The sequence below is a fragment of the Watersipora subatra genome, chromosome 4 (assembly GCF_963576615.1).
Source record: "Watersipora subatra chromosome 4, tzWatSuba1.1, whole genome shotgun sequence".
Lineage (NCBI taxonomy): Eukaryota > Metazoa > Bryozoa > Gymnolaemata > Cheilostomatida > Watersiporidae > Watersipora > Watersipora subatra.
Window position 1 is genome coordinate 33,209,534 of NC_088711.1, and position 19,663 is coordinate 33,229,196.

A 19,663-nucleotide genomic window follows, 5' to 3' on the forward strand; every position below is an offset into this window, starting at 1 on the left:
GGTTTGACTTGGGAAGGTAGTTCCTGTAAAAGGAAGGTTGGTGAAAGTGAAGCATGCCTGTCCAGCCCTGCAAGCTCATCTGCGTTACCCAAAATGTCTCCAGACCCGGTCGCACCTCATGACAGCCAACCAACCAACTGTGAAGTAATAGAAAGACATAATAATATAAAAAAAATAATAAATACAAATTCTCATCTCGAGAAAATTTATCAACAACAAAGGAGAAATGTTATCTAATTGGGTTTTGACCGTGTACTAGTAAACTTAACTAGTTAGAACGGTAAAACGCCTCGGCCTTCTACCAGTCCATCATGTCTCCTACCTGTGGGTGTCTTGCTTTGCTAACAGAACCGCGGCGACATAAGAGACATCATGTGGTCGATTCTCATTTGTGGAGTTGCTTCCTCATGGCCTTTTTTCAGTTCATAACTCATTTCATAGAGTTTGTTCGCTAGAACAACTTTCTTGATTGTTAGATTTACTACAGGCAAGATTAGGCGTCTCAATCGAATCTCAGCGTCAAGTGATAGTTTAGCTCGAGCTCCGCAAATCTTTTGTCTGTTGTTTGCGATTTTTACTATTCACTGGAAATCTCCCGATGTCTATTAAAACTTTCGAGCTAGCCCACATGGTGAACATTTAATGTTCATTCAAAGTCGACATAGTAGTGCTAGACCACCTTTACATTTTTCCTTTCACTGCTTATCTGAAACGCTTAGGAACAACGATACGAGAGACTTAAACCTTTGATTATAGCACTATATTAGGCTCCGAATACTAGAAACGATGACCAATGCGTTTGCTCCAGGAATATTACAATTTTAGAATTGGTTAGTTGTTCTGTACTAGTCCACAATAATGTCTCGATCTCGTCGCGCTGCTTGTAAAAATTACTGCAGTCTTCAAGCTTTAATAGAAACTCGTTTTCCAAGTATGAGTTTTAATTCTGCTCCAATTAGTGCCTTATAATTAGAAAATATGTCTTTTTTGTTTATTTACAAATTGTGTTATGCATAACTAATCCGAATTCACACACATACAGGCCTGTATTCACTGGTTGCAAGTTGGGCTGCTAATGTTAGGCAACTAGTTATGAACACCTGGGGGTGTTGAGGGGGTGGTGTAAGCCCCCAACAGGTTTCTCTTATGTAGGGCCTCGGCCGGGGCCTTTCATGTGATGTTTTAAAATTTTTATCGGAAAGTATCAACATTTTTCTATTTTTTGAGATTTGTTTTGTTTTAGGTGATGTGACTGACGAGACGTTTTCAAATTAAAACAGGCAAAACTTGACCGCAGTGAAAACGCTCAGAAAAAAGCATTTTTTTCTTTTGAGCGTTTTAACCACGGGCTAGCCGGGTCACGCACTCAAGGATTTTCGCCACACACATACAAAACAAAAACAACAGGGTAGACCCACTTTTCGTGGTCTTCCGCACGAATATTCAAAAATACTAACATATGTCAATTCTATCAGTCAAACACAACCTACTAATGGATGAGCAACCTATTAATGTATCCGAATACCTCATAAAATTAGCCAACCAAGTTACATAATGTTTAATACCCATTTTATCTCTGGAAATATGCCTGCTCGCGGTTTTTGGCCAAGAATAACCAGGGTTCATTATACACCAAAATGTCTCTCCCAGGTTCCAGAGGTAGTCCGTTATTTAACATTATCGGGTGGGTCCATTGTCCCCGTACCAAAACTTACACTATTTTTAAGCCAATCAAATTCATGTGTTGAATAAATCATGAACACGTAATGAACAACCACTCTACTACTACAAGTAGCGCGTAGGTGTAAGGTACAATTATTATTAATTGTATGGTGTTGTGATTCGGGGCAGGGTGTTTATATGGACGCCCGAACTTAATAAACAGAACGGGCTACCTCCGGAACCCGTAAGAGACATTTTGGTGTATGAAGAACCTTGGTTATTCTTGGCCAAAAACCGCGAGCAGGCATATTTCCAGAGATAAAATGGGTATTAACTAGTGCTGAGCACGGGTAGTAATACTCGTTGAACTCGCGGGTTTATCTTCTCTCGAGTATCGGGTAATAGAGATTTCGGGTATTCTGGTCCTTCGGGTTCGGGTTTTGACTTTCAAGTTCGGGTTTTGGTACACGGATCTGTTGGGTAGTGTTAACAAAAACTCGGTCTATTGCACCCTGCGCTCTTAGTCTGGGACCACAGGGCATTTCTGTGTCATTTTTGCTAAGAAGGCATGACAATGGGGTTTAACGAGTCTTTAATTTAATAGATAGAATAAAACATCATACCTTATTTACTATATCTATTAGAAATATTGTAGTCAAGCAGTGATTACTTGTCATTAAAAGGTGAGAAGAAATACTTTCATCAAATTTTATTTGCGCAATTAGCCAAATCGGCTTCGTAAACAAATCTATGCCTTTTTAATACGGCGCGTGTTCGCTATCACCAATAACACATAGGTCCTTAATCTTTTTCTGCTATCGCCTTGTTAGAAACAGCTATCAGCGTTGATAGTAGCAGTGAAAATTTAATAACTCTGTTTAAATTGATTACCACAGCTAGCTATTATGGATTACATAATTCATTATAACCAAGTTTTACTAAGCCAACAAGCCTTACTAACGGAAAAAGCCGATAATGTAAAGTTTTTTATGATATTTGGAGCACCATCTACAGAAAGTCAGAGAGGTACATAGAACATGCTCAAGTATTAAGCTACCATAGACCCTATCTTCTGCCATCTGTTGACACGAAAATGCCCTGTAGCCCCAGACTATCTTGACTGTTTAACAATCCACCTATTAAAGCTGCGAGTACGAATGTCAGTCAATAAAAACTGTGAAAAATGATAAATAAAGTGAAAAGAAATATAATTGCTTTGTAAATTTAAAGATATATCTGTTTAGAAAATTTAAACATGAAATCCATATCAACAAACCCGATACCCGAAAAACCCGTAGGCAAAGAAATACCTGAGCCTAGCACTACTAGCTACCCGATACTCGAAAAACCCGAACAGAAGGGGGCGGGTCTAAACCCGTTGACCAAGAAGTACTCGTGCCCAGCACTAGTATTAACCATTATGTAACTTGGTTGGCTTATTTTATATGAGGTATTCGGATACATTAATAGGTTGCTCATCCATTAGTAGGTTGTGTTTGGCCAATATAATTGACATATGTTTGTATTTTTGAATATTCGTGCGGAAGACCGCGAAAAGTGGGTCTACCCTGTTGTTTTTGTTTTGTATGTGCGTGGCGAAAATTCTTGAGTGCGTGACCCGGCTAGCCCGTGGTTTTAACAAAGATCAATTTTGCCGATTTTATTTTAAGTTCATACGGAGGTTTCCACGCTTTCGATGGGACATGGCCAGGCAGATGTTTGCTAAAACTTGATATCTTGCAAACCTTTATAAATGTCGTTAACAATAATATTTTGCTGCTGATGATAATAATGCCGCCTAAGAACTACTAAAAGTTGATGTTTGTCTCTATGGTTTGGAATAAAGTGATATTCTACAGCGATAAAAACCGTCTCCATAGTCGTTGAGCAAATAACTTTTCGAATAAATGATGTTGAGGTCGAGTTATCTGAAGCAATTTATCATTGCGTGGGAACGGACCAAACAAATCCCTTCGAGTTAACCTTGTGTTTGAGATGAAATGTTACATTTGATCCGAGGGCGAGTTATCCGAGTTTGACTGTACTTAGCCGTGGAAAGTTCCTAAAAATTTGGGGCGGGCCAGCCGCCCCAGGGAATATGGGCCTGCACACATACACAACATCAGTGCTGAATTTGCTTTGTAATCTTATTCTATTTTAACTATGTTCAGTTTGTGTACTTATGCTTAGCTTGTGGGAACTTGACTGGTTCTTGCTGGTTCAGGTACTAGTGAAAATGTTAAGTTAGTATAAGCAATACTGATATTTACCAGTAACTGATACTTAATTATTCTATAAGTCAAATAATTAAAATACACTACTAACAAAATTCTAAAACGATAATTTTAATGAAAAAAGGTTAAGGTAGCCGATAAAAGTTAGACCCTTCTTCGAACGGTCATCTATGTTCGTTTCTCAGTCCTGTATGGCTGTGTGTCTCGACAGTCAACCAAGAGTCCTGCCAGTTCATAGATATAGAGGCTCAGAAGTTGAGACAGTGAAAGAGAAGAGGCTCAGCTGATGATGAAGGAAGAGGTTATAAATGCAGGGGAAAGAGGCTCTGCAGACGCAAGGGGAAGAGAGCTCAGCAGGTGGTGTGGGAAGAGGCTCCACATGTAGAGAAGCGAGGCTCCACAGGTCCACAGGCAGAGAAAAGAAAAAGGCTCCACAGGCGGAGGAAAAAGCCTCAGCAAGCGGAGGGGAAAGAAACTTAGTCATTGGAGCTGTTCTCCTTTATAGATGTTTCCGTTAGCCTGTGAGAAAGTGTTTAGGCGCTCAGGTTCTGTTCTTTAGTTGTGGAGGGTTAGCAATTGAGTGGACTTGTTTTAAGTACGTCATGGGAGCGTAGTAATCGAAAATGGTGACTAGCTCCAATTGTTTTGGTCGTGTCTGGTAGAGGTCTAATTTCTTTGTAATTTTCTTTTCTAACATGCCAATTAATGTCTTTTTCCTCGTGGGTTACTTCCATTAGAGGTATCTAATTGGTTTGTAGATAGTTATATGATGACTGTCTTGTCTTTCTTGATAGTCTTCTGATAATTTCTGGCTTGATTTGTGCTGGTTTATACATAGTCTGTTATCAGCTATGATATATAGTCTGTATTGTCAGCTCTTGCTGGAGTGATGCTGGTATATACACAGTCTGCTATCGGCTGCAATCTTGAGAGCCTGTATTAACAGCTCCTACCCGGGTTGTGCAAATGAATGTAGTTAATTATCGGCAGCGTCTCGGCAACTACAGCAAAACATAAGTTCCTGTTTGGCCAGGGGGTTGCCTTACCTTAACTTCATGAAAAATAGAACTCAAATGACTTACAAGCTAAAACTTAATATCTCAAGCTATGTACAGTAGTTGCTTCTATAACATATACCTCCTATAACGGAAATTCCAGATAACGTAATGAATTTATCAAAGTTTTTTCTTTGTACTATGTAGAAAATTTCATATAACGTTATATGTCACGTTGGCCGAGTTTTCAAAATTGATTTGAAGGTAAATTTATTTGGCTGCACTTGCGGGAAAAAAGACAAATGTAGAGCGTTATATCTATTACATACTACAACTTCCATGACATTCTAGTTCATCGTGATAGATCGTCAGGTGTGTCGGCAAAACAGAGAATAGGTAGCTGCGCAGTTATTCATAAATAATTGAAAGTGATCTATTGGTCCAAGTGTTACAGTGCTGGTCCACCAATGTGAATGTCACGAGTTGGAGTATCGTCGAAACTCTCTTTTATCCTAACATTGGTCCCTGGATTCAGACAGTCGACGAACTGTTAGTACCGCTTTTTTATAATAAAATATTCTGTTATTAGTTTTCCTTTATATAATAGACTTAGCTGTTTAAAAAAAATAAGTGAATCGTTGCAAATGAACGTCGAAGATGTGCGCTTCCCATCAACTTGTAAACTTACCACAATCATGGTCTATAAAACCAGTGAGATTGATCAGAAAAAGGAGAAAAGTTGTCGATGCAAACCAATACTACTGCAGTTACGGTACAGCCCACAAATTAAAAAAAGTAATGTCAAGTTTTTCTTTTTGTATGGCCAAAGGTGTGAGTTGGAAAGATCTTGGAACGAACTAGGCAATTTACATGTATTTACTGTTTTTATAACGTATAGTCCCTATAACGTAAACATTCCTTAAATGGATTCTTTATGTTGTAGGAACGCCTACTATACTTTTTTCCGAATGATACACATTTTTCAAAATGCCCATTCTGTTTGAATGGGCATTTTTCAAGTGCTTATTCTCTTCGAATGGACACTTAGGCCGACAAAAAACATGCGTAAAGTTTTTATTTTGTTTATTGTACGCTTTTATGAGCCATTATGTAGAGGCAATGAAAATTCGTTGTATATTATCGAGTGAGTGTCAGGCTTATAAAGCAAGTAAATGCCACTTAGTAGCGTTTGCACATTTTCATATCACACCCATTAACGGGAATTGCCTTATATATAATATGTAACTTTGCTGGAACAGGTTGTTTCGTCTCACCACAAATAGATTTCATGTGATTGTCACAAGTACGGCTCGTGTGACTCATTATTAGAGGTTTATCTCACTAAACATCTACATAAATGCTAATCATAAGAGTCCATTCTGACATCTTCTTCTAGGATATGCAGCAAGGGCAAAATGGCTGGACTGGAGAGAGTGAAGATGAAAGTAGTAGGGAAGAAATTGAAGAGCAACTCTATTGCCAGATATACCATGACAGGGCCGGTTAGTTTTTTGTGAATTTGAGTTAGTCAGCAGGCTAATTTTGCAATTTTATAGAAGCAGTATTCTCATCAGTTGAATTTGACTAAAAACTTTTGTTTTTGTCACTTACCATTTAATTTGGCAATATATTCAAATCCTGCTGGCATTTTCAAGGCTGTCAGAAGCCTGTCCCAATGAACAAATAAGGGTTTTTTATTTCAGGCCAATATAGAATATTCCGTATGTGATTGTATAATAACACGATTCATAACGCATTGCTATGTTGTTATCATGTTATCTACAGGACCTGATTCACTAGAAGGCGAATAAAAAGGTTGATATAGTTACAAGTGTTGCTAGCATTTGCAATACAGCAATTTTGAACTGTCATGAATTGCTGCAAATGTAGCTGGCAATTTACCCTCTCTTGGCTAATGTGAGGCGTAAGGAGTTTGAATCTGTACATAGGCACTCGATAAGTTATGATAAGTTTGTGTTTAGCTATACTAATTCTAATCACTCCCTGAAAACATCAACTGTGACAGAAGGCCAACCTGTTGCGCACATTTTCAAGTTGAAATTAATTTTGAGTAAGTTCTTTTAATTTTATGCAGTTTCTTTGGAAGGATTTCTATGCTGTTACACCTCATTTGAATGCAGTTTGTTCTAATTCTTTTGTCATAATGCTAGAATATTCACATTATTCTGATTCTCATGAAACAAATATGCTAAACTGAAAACTGAGCATATATCTTCAAAAGAAGTTGTACCAAAACAAGGCATCTTTCAGTGTAAACTTGCAAAATATCTAAAATTTGAGAATGTATTTTGAGTCATTTTAATGAAAGTTGTTCCTGCTATTGTTTCAAATCATAAAGAAATTGGGATGTTGTCTCATTTTTGTGACTAAAGTAGATTTGTCGTCGGCTTGTCGCTAGTTTTATATGACCTTAGTAATTGATCTGAAGAATAATACATGTAGCCCACGTAGGTAGCCCGCGTATGTAGCCCACATAGGTAGCCCACGTATGTAGCCCACGTATGTTACTCACATATGTAGCCCAGTATGTAGCCCACGTATGTAGCCCGCGTATGTATGTAGCCGATGTATGTAGCCCACGTATGTTACTCACGTATGTAGCCCACGTATGTTACTCACGTGTGTAGCCCACGTATGTAGCCCACGTATGTTACTCACGTATGTAGCCCACGTATGTAGCCCACGTATGTAGCTCACGTGGGTTGCTCGCGCATGTAGCCCTCGTAGGTAACCTATGTATGTAGCCTACGTATGTTACTCACGTATGTAGCCCACGTATGTAGCTCACATAGGTAGCCCACGTATGTTGCCCACGTATGTTGCCCACATATGTAGCCCACATAGGTAGCCTATGTATGTAGCCTACATATCTAAACTTAATTTATATGACCACCAAAAATATGACATAAGATTCATTCCTCCAGCATGTTTACCGGCTCATCAAAACAGTGCAAATAATTATTAATGAAAGTTCACTAAAAGCTTTATATAATTTTAGATAAGTGGAAATGCATGACGCTGTTTACAAATCATGGAATGTTTAGGTATTGTTAATTCTAATTCTCTGTAATAATTTGGTCTCCGCAACTTGATTGTCCAAAGTCATACATGTTCCTGCATATTCCTACTATTCACTAAATTCTTACTAAAAGACTCCCAACTAGCTGATGACTTTTGTATAACCTTGACTGTTAACTCATACACTTTACTAAATATGCCTCTGACAAATAATTTTACTTTATAAAATATTGCATCGGACCATTTTAATTCTAAATAATATCAGTCAGAAACAGCTTACTGTGCAACTCTACTGGCTGTCGATTGTTCACGCATAAAAAGGCTTGAAATGGCAATCACTCTAGCATGTGGTACGCTAAAGCTACTTGGCTGGTTAGATTGTGTTTATAACTTAAGTCATCTACCTTGTTGCAGGTTGCTTGGAGAGTGAATGCGTGGTAAAACTCTCACTATCTTCTGTATCTTCTGCTAATCCATTGAAAGAGCGAGTAAGTCCTTCAGTACATATAATATTGTTATGAATCAGTGCTGAAGATGGTAAACTGCGGATGCTTGATCAGCGAGGGATGCATTCTGGACTAGTTTTCACATGTCCACTTGTTATGCCCTATTATGAACTTGCAAACTTTTAGAAGATAAAGAATGGTTACGCTGGCTGCTCATGCTAATTAGTGGAGGAGTAATTATCCGATTTTGAAAAATGCTTGTTTTGGTTTCTTGAGTAAAACTTGACAGATTTGATTGTTGAGCGCTTATGGCATTGCTCTTCAGAATGGAAAGAATATTTGTGTTCTCTTTCTATATACCCCTATAATATAATATAAAATTTATTTTACACAAATTCCACTTAATATAAAGAATTTATGTTAGAGGTTGACTTGCAACAAAATTCACATTACAGTTATTTAGTATTAAAAGGTTCACCATGTCTTACTTTGCTGTGTTGTGTAAAGGCAAAATATGTGGAAATGTGATTACAAGCTCTCAAAAGCTCAAAAACGAACAGTTAATCGCAGCCATCACGAAAATGCCATAGGTTGGAATCCCTTTATTTTAATGATATACTCAACTTGATGTGGTTATTGTTTTGACACGTGATGTTATCACGTGAAATAAAAGGCTCAATATAAAACGTCTCGTAGCGCTAGTTTATGACAAACACTTCGGGTTCTACCGGAAAGTCCTTATCAAATATAGATTATCGCTACTTTACATTTCGTTTCAGCCTTGTCTAATCATCTAGTCGTAATCTGATCATGTAACCCACACTTCCTGCCAAATGGCACGAACAATTTTTACAACGTTTTTCGACTATCACAGGTGACCGACAGGCTCTTCAGGTTTATCAGACGATGATATGCACTCCTTCGGACTGAGGTTAAATAATTAAACGAATTTATGGGCTAGATTGCAAGATGTCAGTGCTCAAAGTGATAGCATTACAATGATGATGAAATAGACACAGAAGGACAATAGACATGGTTTTGTTGAATGTGCGAAGTATATTTGTGAAAATATTTCGACGAATGAGGTTGCTTGAAAGTGTAAACAAGAAGCACATCATGTCCAACTACGTCCCATCTGAGCTGTTATTTGAAATGGATTCAAACCTACTGCGTTTTCGTGATGGCTGCGATTAACTGTTCGTTTTTGAGCTTTTAAGAGCTTGTAATCACATTCCCATATATTTTGAACGTACAACACAACAGAGTAAGACATGGTGAATCTTTTGATACCAACTAACTGTAATGTGAATTTTGTTGCAAGTCAACCTTTAAGTTTTTGTTTCATACTTCGAGTCTGATCATTAGCCTAAAAATATCGTTTCTTCCCCCTCCGGACTTGGGTTATTTCTATGATATATATACACTATATATTATATACAATGTATATATATACACTATATATTATATACAATGTATATATATACACTATATATTATATACAATGTATATATATACACTATATATTATATACAATGTATATATACACTATATATTATATACAATGTATATATATATACACTATATATTATATACAATGTATATATACACTATATATTATATATATAATATATATAATATAAAAGTTGTTTCCTCACCCCGGTTAACCCAAATGGGTGGTAATTTCTGCTCCAACTTGGGTCTCCTACCAGAGACCTGGGAGTTTGAGCACTCGCCTCAAGATCTTAGCTGTTCCCAATAGCGCACTTTTCTGCAACTCACCTGAGTTGATTGCTGTCAGTATCTGGGCAAGCCACATTTTATGCGCAGGTGTTATTGCGCCCAGTGCCCCAATGACTACTGGAATTACAGAACTTTGTTGTTACATCTCAGCATTTTTCAATCTCTTCTCCAAGAGGGAGATATTTCTCTACCTTTTGTTTTTCTTTGCTGGCTATATTGTAGTCATTGGGTACTGCTATATCTATTATAGTAGCCCTCTTGTTCTCCCTGTCCACCACAACTATATCTGGTTGGTTTGCTAGAACATGCTTGTCAGTCCGGATGTAGAAATCCCAGAGGATCTTAGCGCGGTCATTTTCATTGACCTTACCAGGAGCTTCCCACCAGTGTTGTGGTTTATTAAGGCCATACTCATCACGTAGACTTCGATACACAACACCTGCGACATGATTATGCTCAGTGTATGCGTTTCCTGCTAGCTGCTTGCATCCACTGATGATGTGTTGAATGGTCTCAGGTGCATCTTTGCACAGTCTGCATCTAGGATCGTCTCTAGTGTGATAGATTTTTGTTTGGAGTTGCCTTGTTGGGAGCACTTACTCCTGGGCTGCCATGATTAGCGACTCTGTATTGGCCGTTAGGTTTCCTTTGTTCAGCCACATATATGTCTGGTGAAGATCGCCAACCTTAGATATTTGTCGGTGGTAAGCACCATGAAGAGGTTTCATGTGCCAGTCAATTTCCTCATCATCAGGGCGAAGCTCTATTGTCAGAGCAGCCGATTGAAATTTAGCTAGCAACTTATCTGAAGTGGCCATGGAGGCTGCATAGGCTTTGATGCTTTGTTCTTCCTCTTTCACTGTCTGCTGTACACTTTTGAGTCTCCCTACCGCCATCTTTCCTATCGAGATACAATCTAGTAGTATCAGATTTATATATATATGTATATAATTATATATACTATGTCTACTATATACGAGGGCGATTCGATAAGTAAAGATAATTTCCTTATAAGTTAGAATATTATTGTGATACATGCATAATTTTTTGGAGTTATGTTCTTTTAGGTGTTGTTTACACACTGTAATCTTTTTCAATAACTTTGAGGCTATTAATTTTTTTGGAGACTATTTCAAAATGGCTGCCCCTTTTTGAAATTTGCTCACATGTTGAACAGAGAGCTGTAATAAGATTTTTGTCAAGTGAAGGAGTCAGACCAAGTGACATTTATAGGAGAATGAAAGCTCAATATGGTGACAGCTGTTTAAACCAAAACAGAGTTTTCAAATGGGCTAGCAGTTTTAAGAAAGGCAGGACCTCTATTGAGGATGAACCAAGGTCAGGCAGGCCAAAAGAGGCAGCCACACCATCCAATTTGGAGGCTGTGAACAAGCTTGTCAGAGCAGACAGGAGGATAAAGGTAGAGGAAATTGCTGAATCATTGAGCATCTCCATTGGAACAGTGCATTCCATTCTTCATGAAGATCTTGGTACTCAAAGGTGTGCTGCAGGTGGGTACCCAAAATGCTCAGTGATGCCAACAAAGCTAAGCGATTGGAAATGTCTAGGAAGAATCTGGACAGGGTTAAAAAAAAAGGTGATTCCTTTTTAAACAGACTTGTTGCTTGTGATAAGACCTGGGTGGCACACTATGAGCCAGAGTCAAAGCATCAGTCATTGAGGTGGAACCACAGTAAACAGTGAAAATTACTGCCAACTGCTACAGCAAGTCAAGAAGGACATTAAGAACAAGAGAAGAGGCATGCAATCTCGTGGCGTCATTCTCCACCAAGACAATGCAAGGCCCCACACTGCCACTCAAACCATTAAGACCATAAACCAACTAGGTTGGGAACTGTTGGACCACCCACCTTACAGCCCTGATCTTGCACCTCCTGACTATCATCTCTTTGGTGCTCTAAAGTCCTATACCAGAAAGATTCATATGGAGACTCACAACGAGGTCAAAGCTACTGTGAGCGAATGGTTACGAAGGCAATCTGCAGAATTTTATACAGATGGGATCAAGAAACTGGTACCAAGATGGCAGAAAGAAATGTGTTGACTTGTCTGGCAATTATGTTGGAAAAAAAGTATCTAACTCAACTACAACTTGACTTATTGTAAAATTATTTTTACTTATTGAATCGCCCTCGTACTAACAATGTTTAGGGGTATCACTATTATATATACTAGCACCCTCGCAGTCTAGTCTGCCATGAGAGATCGTCATGTGTGCTGATAAAGTAGAGAAAATAAGTAGTTCAATTCTTCAGAAATACCTGAAGGAGGTCGATTGGTGCAGGTGTTATAGTGTCGTCTACGGTGCTGAATGTCACGAGTTGGAGTCTCGCTGAAATCAATTTTTTATCTTAACATTCAACCTCAGTTTACCGCAAATATCGCACAGTCATTAAATTAAAAAGTTAAGTTTAGTGTTTCTTCCTATTTGAAGGGCCAAAGAGATTAGTTTGGGAAGATCTTGGAACGGGTTTGGCTATTTACATGTATTCTACTGTTTGTATAACTTAAAATCTGTGTGAGGTAAACGGTCTCGGAATGGATTATTTACGTTGTCTTCTGTATTGAAGTGTATTCATTCAGAATCTAAGGAAGCAACTCATTTGATTTCTTTCTTAGATGTAAGCAGGACACTTTTTCCGCATTGTAATCCAAGCGAGGTGAGCATTTCATGTAATGCTTTGCTCTGGACATATCTCACTATTCCTTTCTCAGCTCACTCGACGGGAACTGTGTAGCAAGAATGAAAACGCTTACCAAGGCTTTACTGGCACTTCTGTTGCATTGTATGATGTTGACAGCAGCGAGGATCAAGGAGAAGACGACTCAGATATACAGGTAGGTATCCTTGGCTTTTTCGGATGTTTTCAAATTCACTGATATGAGACCCTATGTTAGCTTCTTTGCTGTGAGTCTGTGTTGATTGTCTCATCTATTACACAAACACTACATGTAGCGGTTACTAGTAGTTACGCTACTACAAGGGTGGAAGGTAGTATTTACTAGCAGTTATGCTACTACAAGGGTGGAAGGTTGTGTTTACTAGCAGTTACGCTACTACAAGGGTGGAAGGTAGTGTTTACTAGCAGTTACGCTACTACAAGGGTGGAAGGTAGTATTTACTAGTAGTTACACTACTACAAGGGTGGAAGGTTGTGTTTACTAGCAGTTACGCTACTATAAGGGTGGAAGGTAGTGTTTACTAGCAGTTACGCTACTACAAGGGTGGAAGTTAGTGTTTACTAGTAGTTACGCAAATAAGTGATAGAATTTTAGCTTTTGACAGTTGAAGTTTACTAAAATACATACTAAAATTTATCTTCAAGCATGTGTTTAGTAAGCAAAATTCATTTAAGTTAAATTCAACATTTATGTTATATGTCTGTTTTGAAGATAAAGAACTCCCACGGTACATACTCCACGTAGCACATTGTAATGTTACATTTTCTTGCAGATCATAACCACTAAATACACTAAAGCTACTGTAGGTACCTATAGTTACCAAGGATAACATATTATTTTGTTACTGATTTTTAATATGTACCGTATATACACATTAATATTGCAAGTCAAGCGTTTATGTTATACGGCCGTCTCAGAGGTAAGAACTCTCTACGGTACGTACTGCATGTAGTACATTCGAATGTTACATTTTCTGGATCATAACCATTAGATACACTGAAGTTACTTTAGGTAACTATAGTTACTAAGGTATACAGCACGCATATAACATTGTGAGGATTGATTTTTTACCATTGGATGTTTGCATTAGATAATTACAATGGGTTTTTATACCGCTCTATACGGCATTTTTGCCTTAGATGCCAACACTGAAACAAATTAAAATCATATAATTGTATACCGAATAATTTTTCATTGTAATCATAGCAAAACAGACTTCATTTCGCCATTACTTGCTAATTATTTTACATTTAAACGCCTTTACAGTTGTTTTATTATTTTCTTAATTTATTTCAACTGCACAAAGGACTTTTTTCATTATAGAGAATTTAAACGTTACAGTTGTTTGAAAAGTTTTCAAATTATTACAGTTGTTTTATTTGTTCTCTTAATGTGTATGAACTACACAAAACACTTATCATGATATGAAGTTTGAAAGTTAAAATGGTAACTGTTGTTATATGTTAAATAAAAATAATTTTTCTGTGCAAAGATTTTTTTGTTATCTAGGCACCATCAGGCATTCACCTAGTATATATATATGTATGTGTATATATACATGTACATGTATGTGTATATACATAAGTATGTGTATATACATGTACAGTCGAACCTCTACTGACGAAATTGTTGTGTTCTAGAAGCCATTCCATAAGAAAAAACCGATTTTACCATATAATTGCCCTAATCCACTTCAAGCCCCAAAACTCGGGCATAATACATATTTGTATAAATTGTAAATACATGTAATGGTCAAACCTGTAACAAATACATGGTAGAATTATATTATTATATCATTTCGTCGTGAACAAAAACAGTACACACAAAAGACAAACAGTGAAATAGTGAAAAGAATAACAGAGAAATAATGAATAAACACAACAAACGGTACGTTTGTTTGCCTATGATGCTGGCCATTTAAATGATCCTAAGTGAAGAACACGGGTAGTGGGAAGGCGGTGGTCAGAGGACAGAGGTTTGTTTGGAATAAATGCTTTAAGAGCGTAAGTAAAACATTTACATTGCCAGAAACTAAGTAAAACCTTTGTCATACAAGAACGCACAACTTGGATTGCAAAAACTAGGATTGTCTTACCCTGTATGTGACATATGATAACTCTAAATTATGCAATAAATGAGAATGAAACATTTTTTATGTACTGACTTTCTTTAGCAAATAATACTGACGTACGGAGGTAAACGAGCAAAAATGCTAAACAAATGGATCGAAATATGAAACAATCAAATGGTCCAAAATACGACAAGTCTTTCATATTTAGAAAAATCTAGAAAAGTTGAAGCAACATTTCTAGTAAAGGATGTTTTATAACTTGAACATTTTCTTCTGTAGAGTCTTTTGTAAGTAGAGGTTCTACTTTATATGTAATATCACTTGTATTGATAAACAACTGATTGCAGGAATTAATCCCTTAAAAATGAGCACCAACAGTCAGATTAAGTTACATCACATCAATAGTTCACCGGGCATAGGTTTGTTCTATTGAAATCAATTTTTTATGTGAAACAAAATCAGATAAACAATGACTGACTTGAAAATCAATGCATTATTCATAGCACATCAATAGCATTAATCGAAATGCCAGCTCATGAGCTAGCATGCTGAGCAACAATAAATTAATCCAGAGAGCTCTTCCGAAAGCTTTTGTACCATTGTTAAAGCTCTTTTAAAGACTTTGGACACGAGTTCCGTCTGCTATGATAAGATGATACGGGCCTGCCATGTATTAGAATAGTGTGGCTGATCTGTAGGTGGTGAAGGAAATAGTTAAAGTTCAACGATACTCTGATGAAGAGCCATCCACCTCTTCACTACCTTCAAGTAAGAAAACACTTGATCAACAGTCATACGAGGCAGCGAGTGAGGATGACAGTAAGTTCAAACTGACACTATATGTACTTGTTAATATAATGGTTCTTGATTTTAGTCTCCCCAAATAGCCTTAAACTGACTTCCGGAACCCAACTGATGGACGACAGTGTTCATTTGATGAGATTTTTGTCTTCATGAGTCGCATTAACCATCGTCATTGACATGGCTAGGTCTTTCACCCTCAAGTTGTGTGGGCTGAGTTTTATTAGACATGGTGAAGAAAACAATAGGTTTTGTTAACTTTATGTCGAAGCTCATGTCCGATTATCTTTCGGAGTTAAAATTCTTAAAGACCTTCATGCATATGTTTAAATCAGCAGAAAAATCTTTTTCAATTATGGAGATTTTCAACTGCATTTGCATCTTTGTTGCTTTTCTTGGCACGCTACATCGATATTTCTACTCAAAATCTTAGTAAGATCTTTGTGACTGTCATTAAATGAGAAAGTTTGTTCCTGTTGAATGATATGGACAATGTTGATATATTTATAAGTGTATATGAATATAAAGCAATAAGGCTGACTTGATAATGTAACATATTTTTACCTGACATGTTAGCAGCATTGATTGTTAATAATTGCACAAGACTCTTTAGAATTGTAAATTCATATCATAGTTACTCTAAATCATATATACTGGCACTCTACTTCTCCTGAATTCAATTGTTCCATTGAATGGTTTTGATTTGAGTATTTATTTAAATTTGGGTCCAATTTCAAGTCAAAGAAATAATAGTGAATTCCTACTAAGTGCTCATGTTAAATTTGGGTTGACATTTAAGTTAGGTTTGGGTTTAAGTTTGGGATCCTGACATTGTCTTCTGAGAGAAACAAAAACTGTTTTAGTTCCATCCACATCTGCTGATGTGTCTCCTGTTCTTTTTTCCAGCTCTATTTTTAAAAGTGATCCTATAAGATATAATTGGGGCTCAGATTTAGGATTACTTTTCTAACGACTATTGTGTTTGTATCAATTATTAGCTGAATTCCCAGAATGGGCCAAGCTAAACGCTGGTGTCCATAACACTGACAACAACCTGCACGTACACTTCAGAACTAACCATCGGCAGAGACATGACAGCCTCCTCAGTCTCACGGGCAGCGCTCTCGGAGAAGAGGACAATCCTCTTGTTTCTCTCCGAGATGACGAATTTGACTCCCTTGAGAAAATACTTGACAAGCTACCTGGTTAGTAGTTTTACTATTGTTGGCAGTTAGTTATTTGTATTTATAATGGTTTTAGTAGTTATGTTTATGTTGGTATTAATACTAATGGTGGTAGTTTTACTAACATTTAATACTTGTACTAATTCGGTAAGTAGTTATGTTAGTTTTGGGCTCGTCTGCAGAGTCTCTGAACAAGACTTCCTTTTCCTATTACATTTTAGTTGTTATAAGAATGAGCGGGCGACTCTTATATGTTACTCTTATACGCTTATGCTGATGTGAGCATAAGCTGATGCACTTTGTAGATGAGGGGTGGGAGATAATCAACACAGACCTCAACCTGTCTAATCTTGGTAAAAAGGGATCGTTCCGATATCATAAGCTCAAGTGCAAAAACTGTGACGAAAGAGGGCATTTAAGCAGTACTTGCCCAATACCAAAGGTTTGTATGCTGAATAACATGCACAAAAATAAGTGAACAAAACTCATAAATAAGTGTTGTATAATTTTCATAAATGCAACAAAATTAGCAAGGATGCTACTTCGCTGATTTAGATAATCTGATTTTTAAAGAATTTACTGTAAAACCTTTATTTGAATGCCACGGCATTCTATTTTTCAACCCTTCTTTTATGATGGCATTTAATTAGAGGTGGCGCTCAATAAAGGGGTGGTGGTCAGTTTTTCAACTACAGCTGCTCAGGATTTTGAGAAATTAAATTTTATTTAACGAATAACGGACGATAACAACATCCTACATAAAATTATAACAAAAAATAATTTAATGAATAACAAATGGTAAAATAACAACCGACATTCAATTTTAATACAGTGGAACCTCGGTTCTCGAACACAATCTGTTCCAGAAGGTTGGTCGAAAACCGAGTTGTTCGAGATCCGAAACAAGTTTTTCCATTAGAATTAATGTACAGCTAAACACGGATAACTCAAACTTAAAGGGATCGAGCAAGTGTTCGAGTTATTAGAGCGTTCAAGTTATCAGGACAGTCATAAGTGCACCTATTTATCAGTAGATACATGTACATATACATATACAAACTATATATCAATCAAAAGCATAGATTGCTTGTTGCAAGTTAAAGGGCCTCTCTCGTGTGAAGTTTTAAATATTTTTAATTAGAAAGTATAGATATTTTTCTATCACTTGAGATTTGTTTGTTGCTTTAGGTGATGTGACTGCCAGGACGTTCTCAGATTATTATTGGCAAAACTTGATCGCGGTTAAAACGCTCAGAAAAAATACATACGTATTTTTCTACCGAGCGTTTTAACCAAGATCAATTTTGCAGTAAGTCAGTTGTTACAAAACTGCTTTACTATTAAAAACCCATTATCAATTTTGCCGATATTACTTTAAAGTTATCCAAATTTTACCTCGCTTTTCTTGCTTTCGGAGGGCTTATCGCTAAGCGGATGTTTGGTAAAATTTGATTTTTGCAAACCTTTAGAAAAGTTGTTAATGAAAATATTTGCCAATGTTGGTAATAACGAGGCCTAAGAACTACTAAAAGTCGATGTTTATCTCTATGGCTTGGAATAAAGTGATATTCTAAAGCGATAGTAACAACCGTCTCTGTAGCCGTTTGGCAAAAAACTGTTCGAGTTAACGGAGTTTCGGTCGAGTTATCTAAAGCCATTTATCATTGCGTGGGAACGGACCAAGCAAATCCATTCGAGTTAACCATGTGTTCGATATATCCGAGGGCGATTTATCCGAGTTTCACTGTATATAAGTTTTAATCCGTTCCTAGTCGAGTTACCAACTTCGGTAAAGTATTTTTTAACATTTTACACCATAAACTGTACTGTATACTGCATAATATAAATAAAAACGGGTAGATATAGATTGTGTTTAACTTTATTAAAAGATTTTCTATCTATGATCATGAAAAAAGAAAACAAAAAGTAAATATTTTGTATGCTTTGTTCTTAAAACATCGAAAATATTAAAGGTTACGATACAATACCAAAAATTGCAGAAATTGATAATGAAACAGCAAATAAATGCAACAGATCAGTTACATCAAAAATCGTGTGAAAAAGAAAATAGAAACAGCAATGGCACGTTTACTTCACATCTTTGAAGAAGAATCCTTCTCCAAAACATTTTAGGGTAACTCGACTGGAGGAGTTGCGTCCCTAGAAAGTCTTTTCAGTAAAGGCGACACTCTCCCTGATGGCTCCTTTTTGTAAAGAATTTATGACGCGAAACTTCTCTCCTTTTTTGAGAACATTCCAAAAGGGGTTCATAACAACGTCGTTAAACGTATACACATGCTGTTTCCGGAGCTGTTCCGAACGTTTAATTCAAATGCGCATGTTCCGGTTTGGTCGGGAACTGAATTTATGGTCGAGATCCGAGATGAACAAATCTTAAATTTTTTGGTCGGAAACCGAGTTGGTCGAGAACCGGAGTGTTCGAGAACCGAGGTTCCACTGTACAAGAAATATGATACAAGGCATATGATACAAATAACACGATGATAACTGGTAAGTAATAAAATGCTTATTTTTAAAAATCAAATGATACATCAATATTGCAACAGTCCTCATCATTCTCTAGAACTTGCTCATAAGTGGCGAATAGTGGAATGTAATTTTTATTGGTAATGCCAGCATTGGCCTGTACTTGCTGAGACATTTCCTTCCAGTCTTAATCGGGCTGTCTAACCTGAAATGATTAATCTTGTTATCCTCAGAGCCGCCTAGAGCATCGGTCAGCCCACATCCCTTGAACTACTTGACCATTAGCATCTTTGGATTCGTG

At 37.0% G+C, this 19,663-nt stretch overlaps 1 protein-coding gene across 2 annotated transcripts in view; it reads left to right on the forward strand.

Moving 5' to 3' along the window:
• Positions 1-709: 709 nt before the first annotated feature.
• LOC137394659 (zinc finger CCHC domain-containing protein 7-like) overlaps positions 710-19,663 on the forward strand; it is a 38,612-nt gene continuing 19,658 nt past the window's right edge. For both annotated transcript variants that reach the window (XM_068081417.1, XM_068081418.1), the window contains exons 1-7: positions 710-830; positions 6,288-6,393; positions 8,345-8,418; positions 12,853-12,975; positions 15,589-15,709; positions 16,690-16,896; positions 17,181-17,317. In XM_068081417.1, coding sequence (XP_067937518.1) covers positions 6,291-6,393; positions 8,345-8,418; positions 12,853-12,975; positions 15,589-15,709; positions 16,690-16,896; positions 17,181-17,317 — 765 coding nt within the window. In that variant the 5' untranslated portion in view covers positions 710-830; positions 6,288-6,290. The remainder of the gene's footprint in view (positions 831-6,287; positions 6,394-8,344; positions 8,419-12,852; positions 12,976-15,588; positions 15,710-16,689; positions 16,897-17,180; positions 17,318-19,663) is intronic.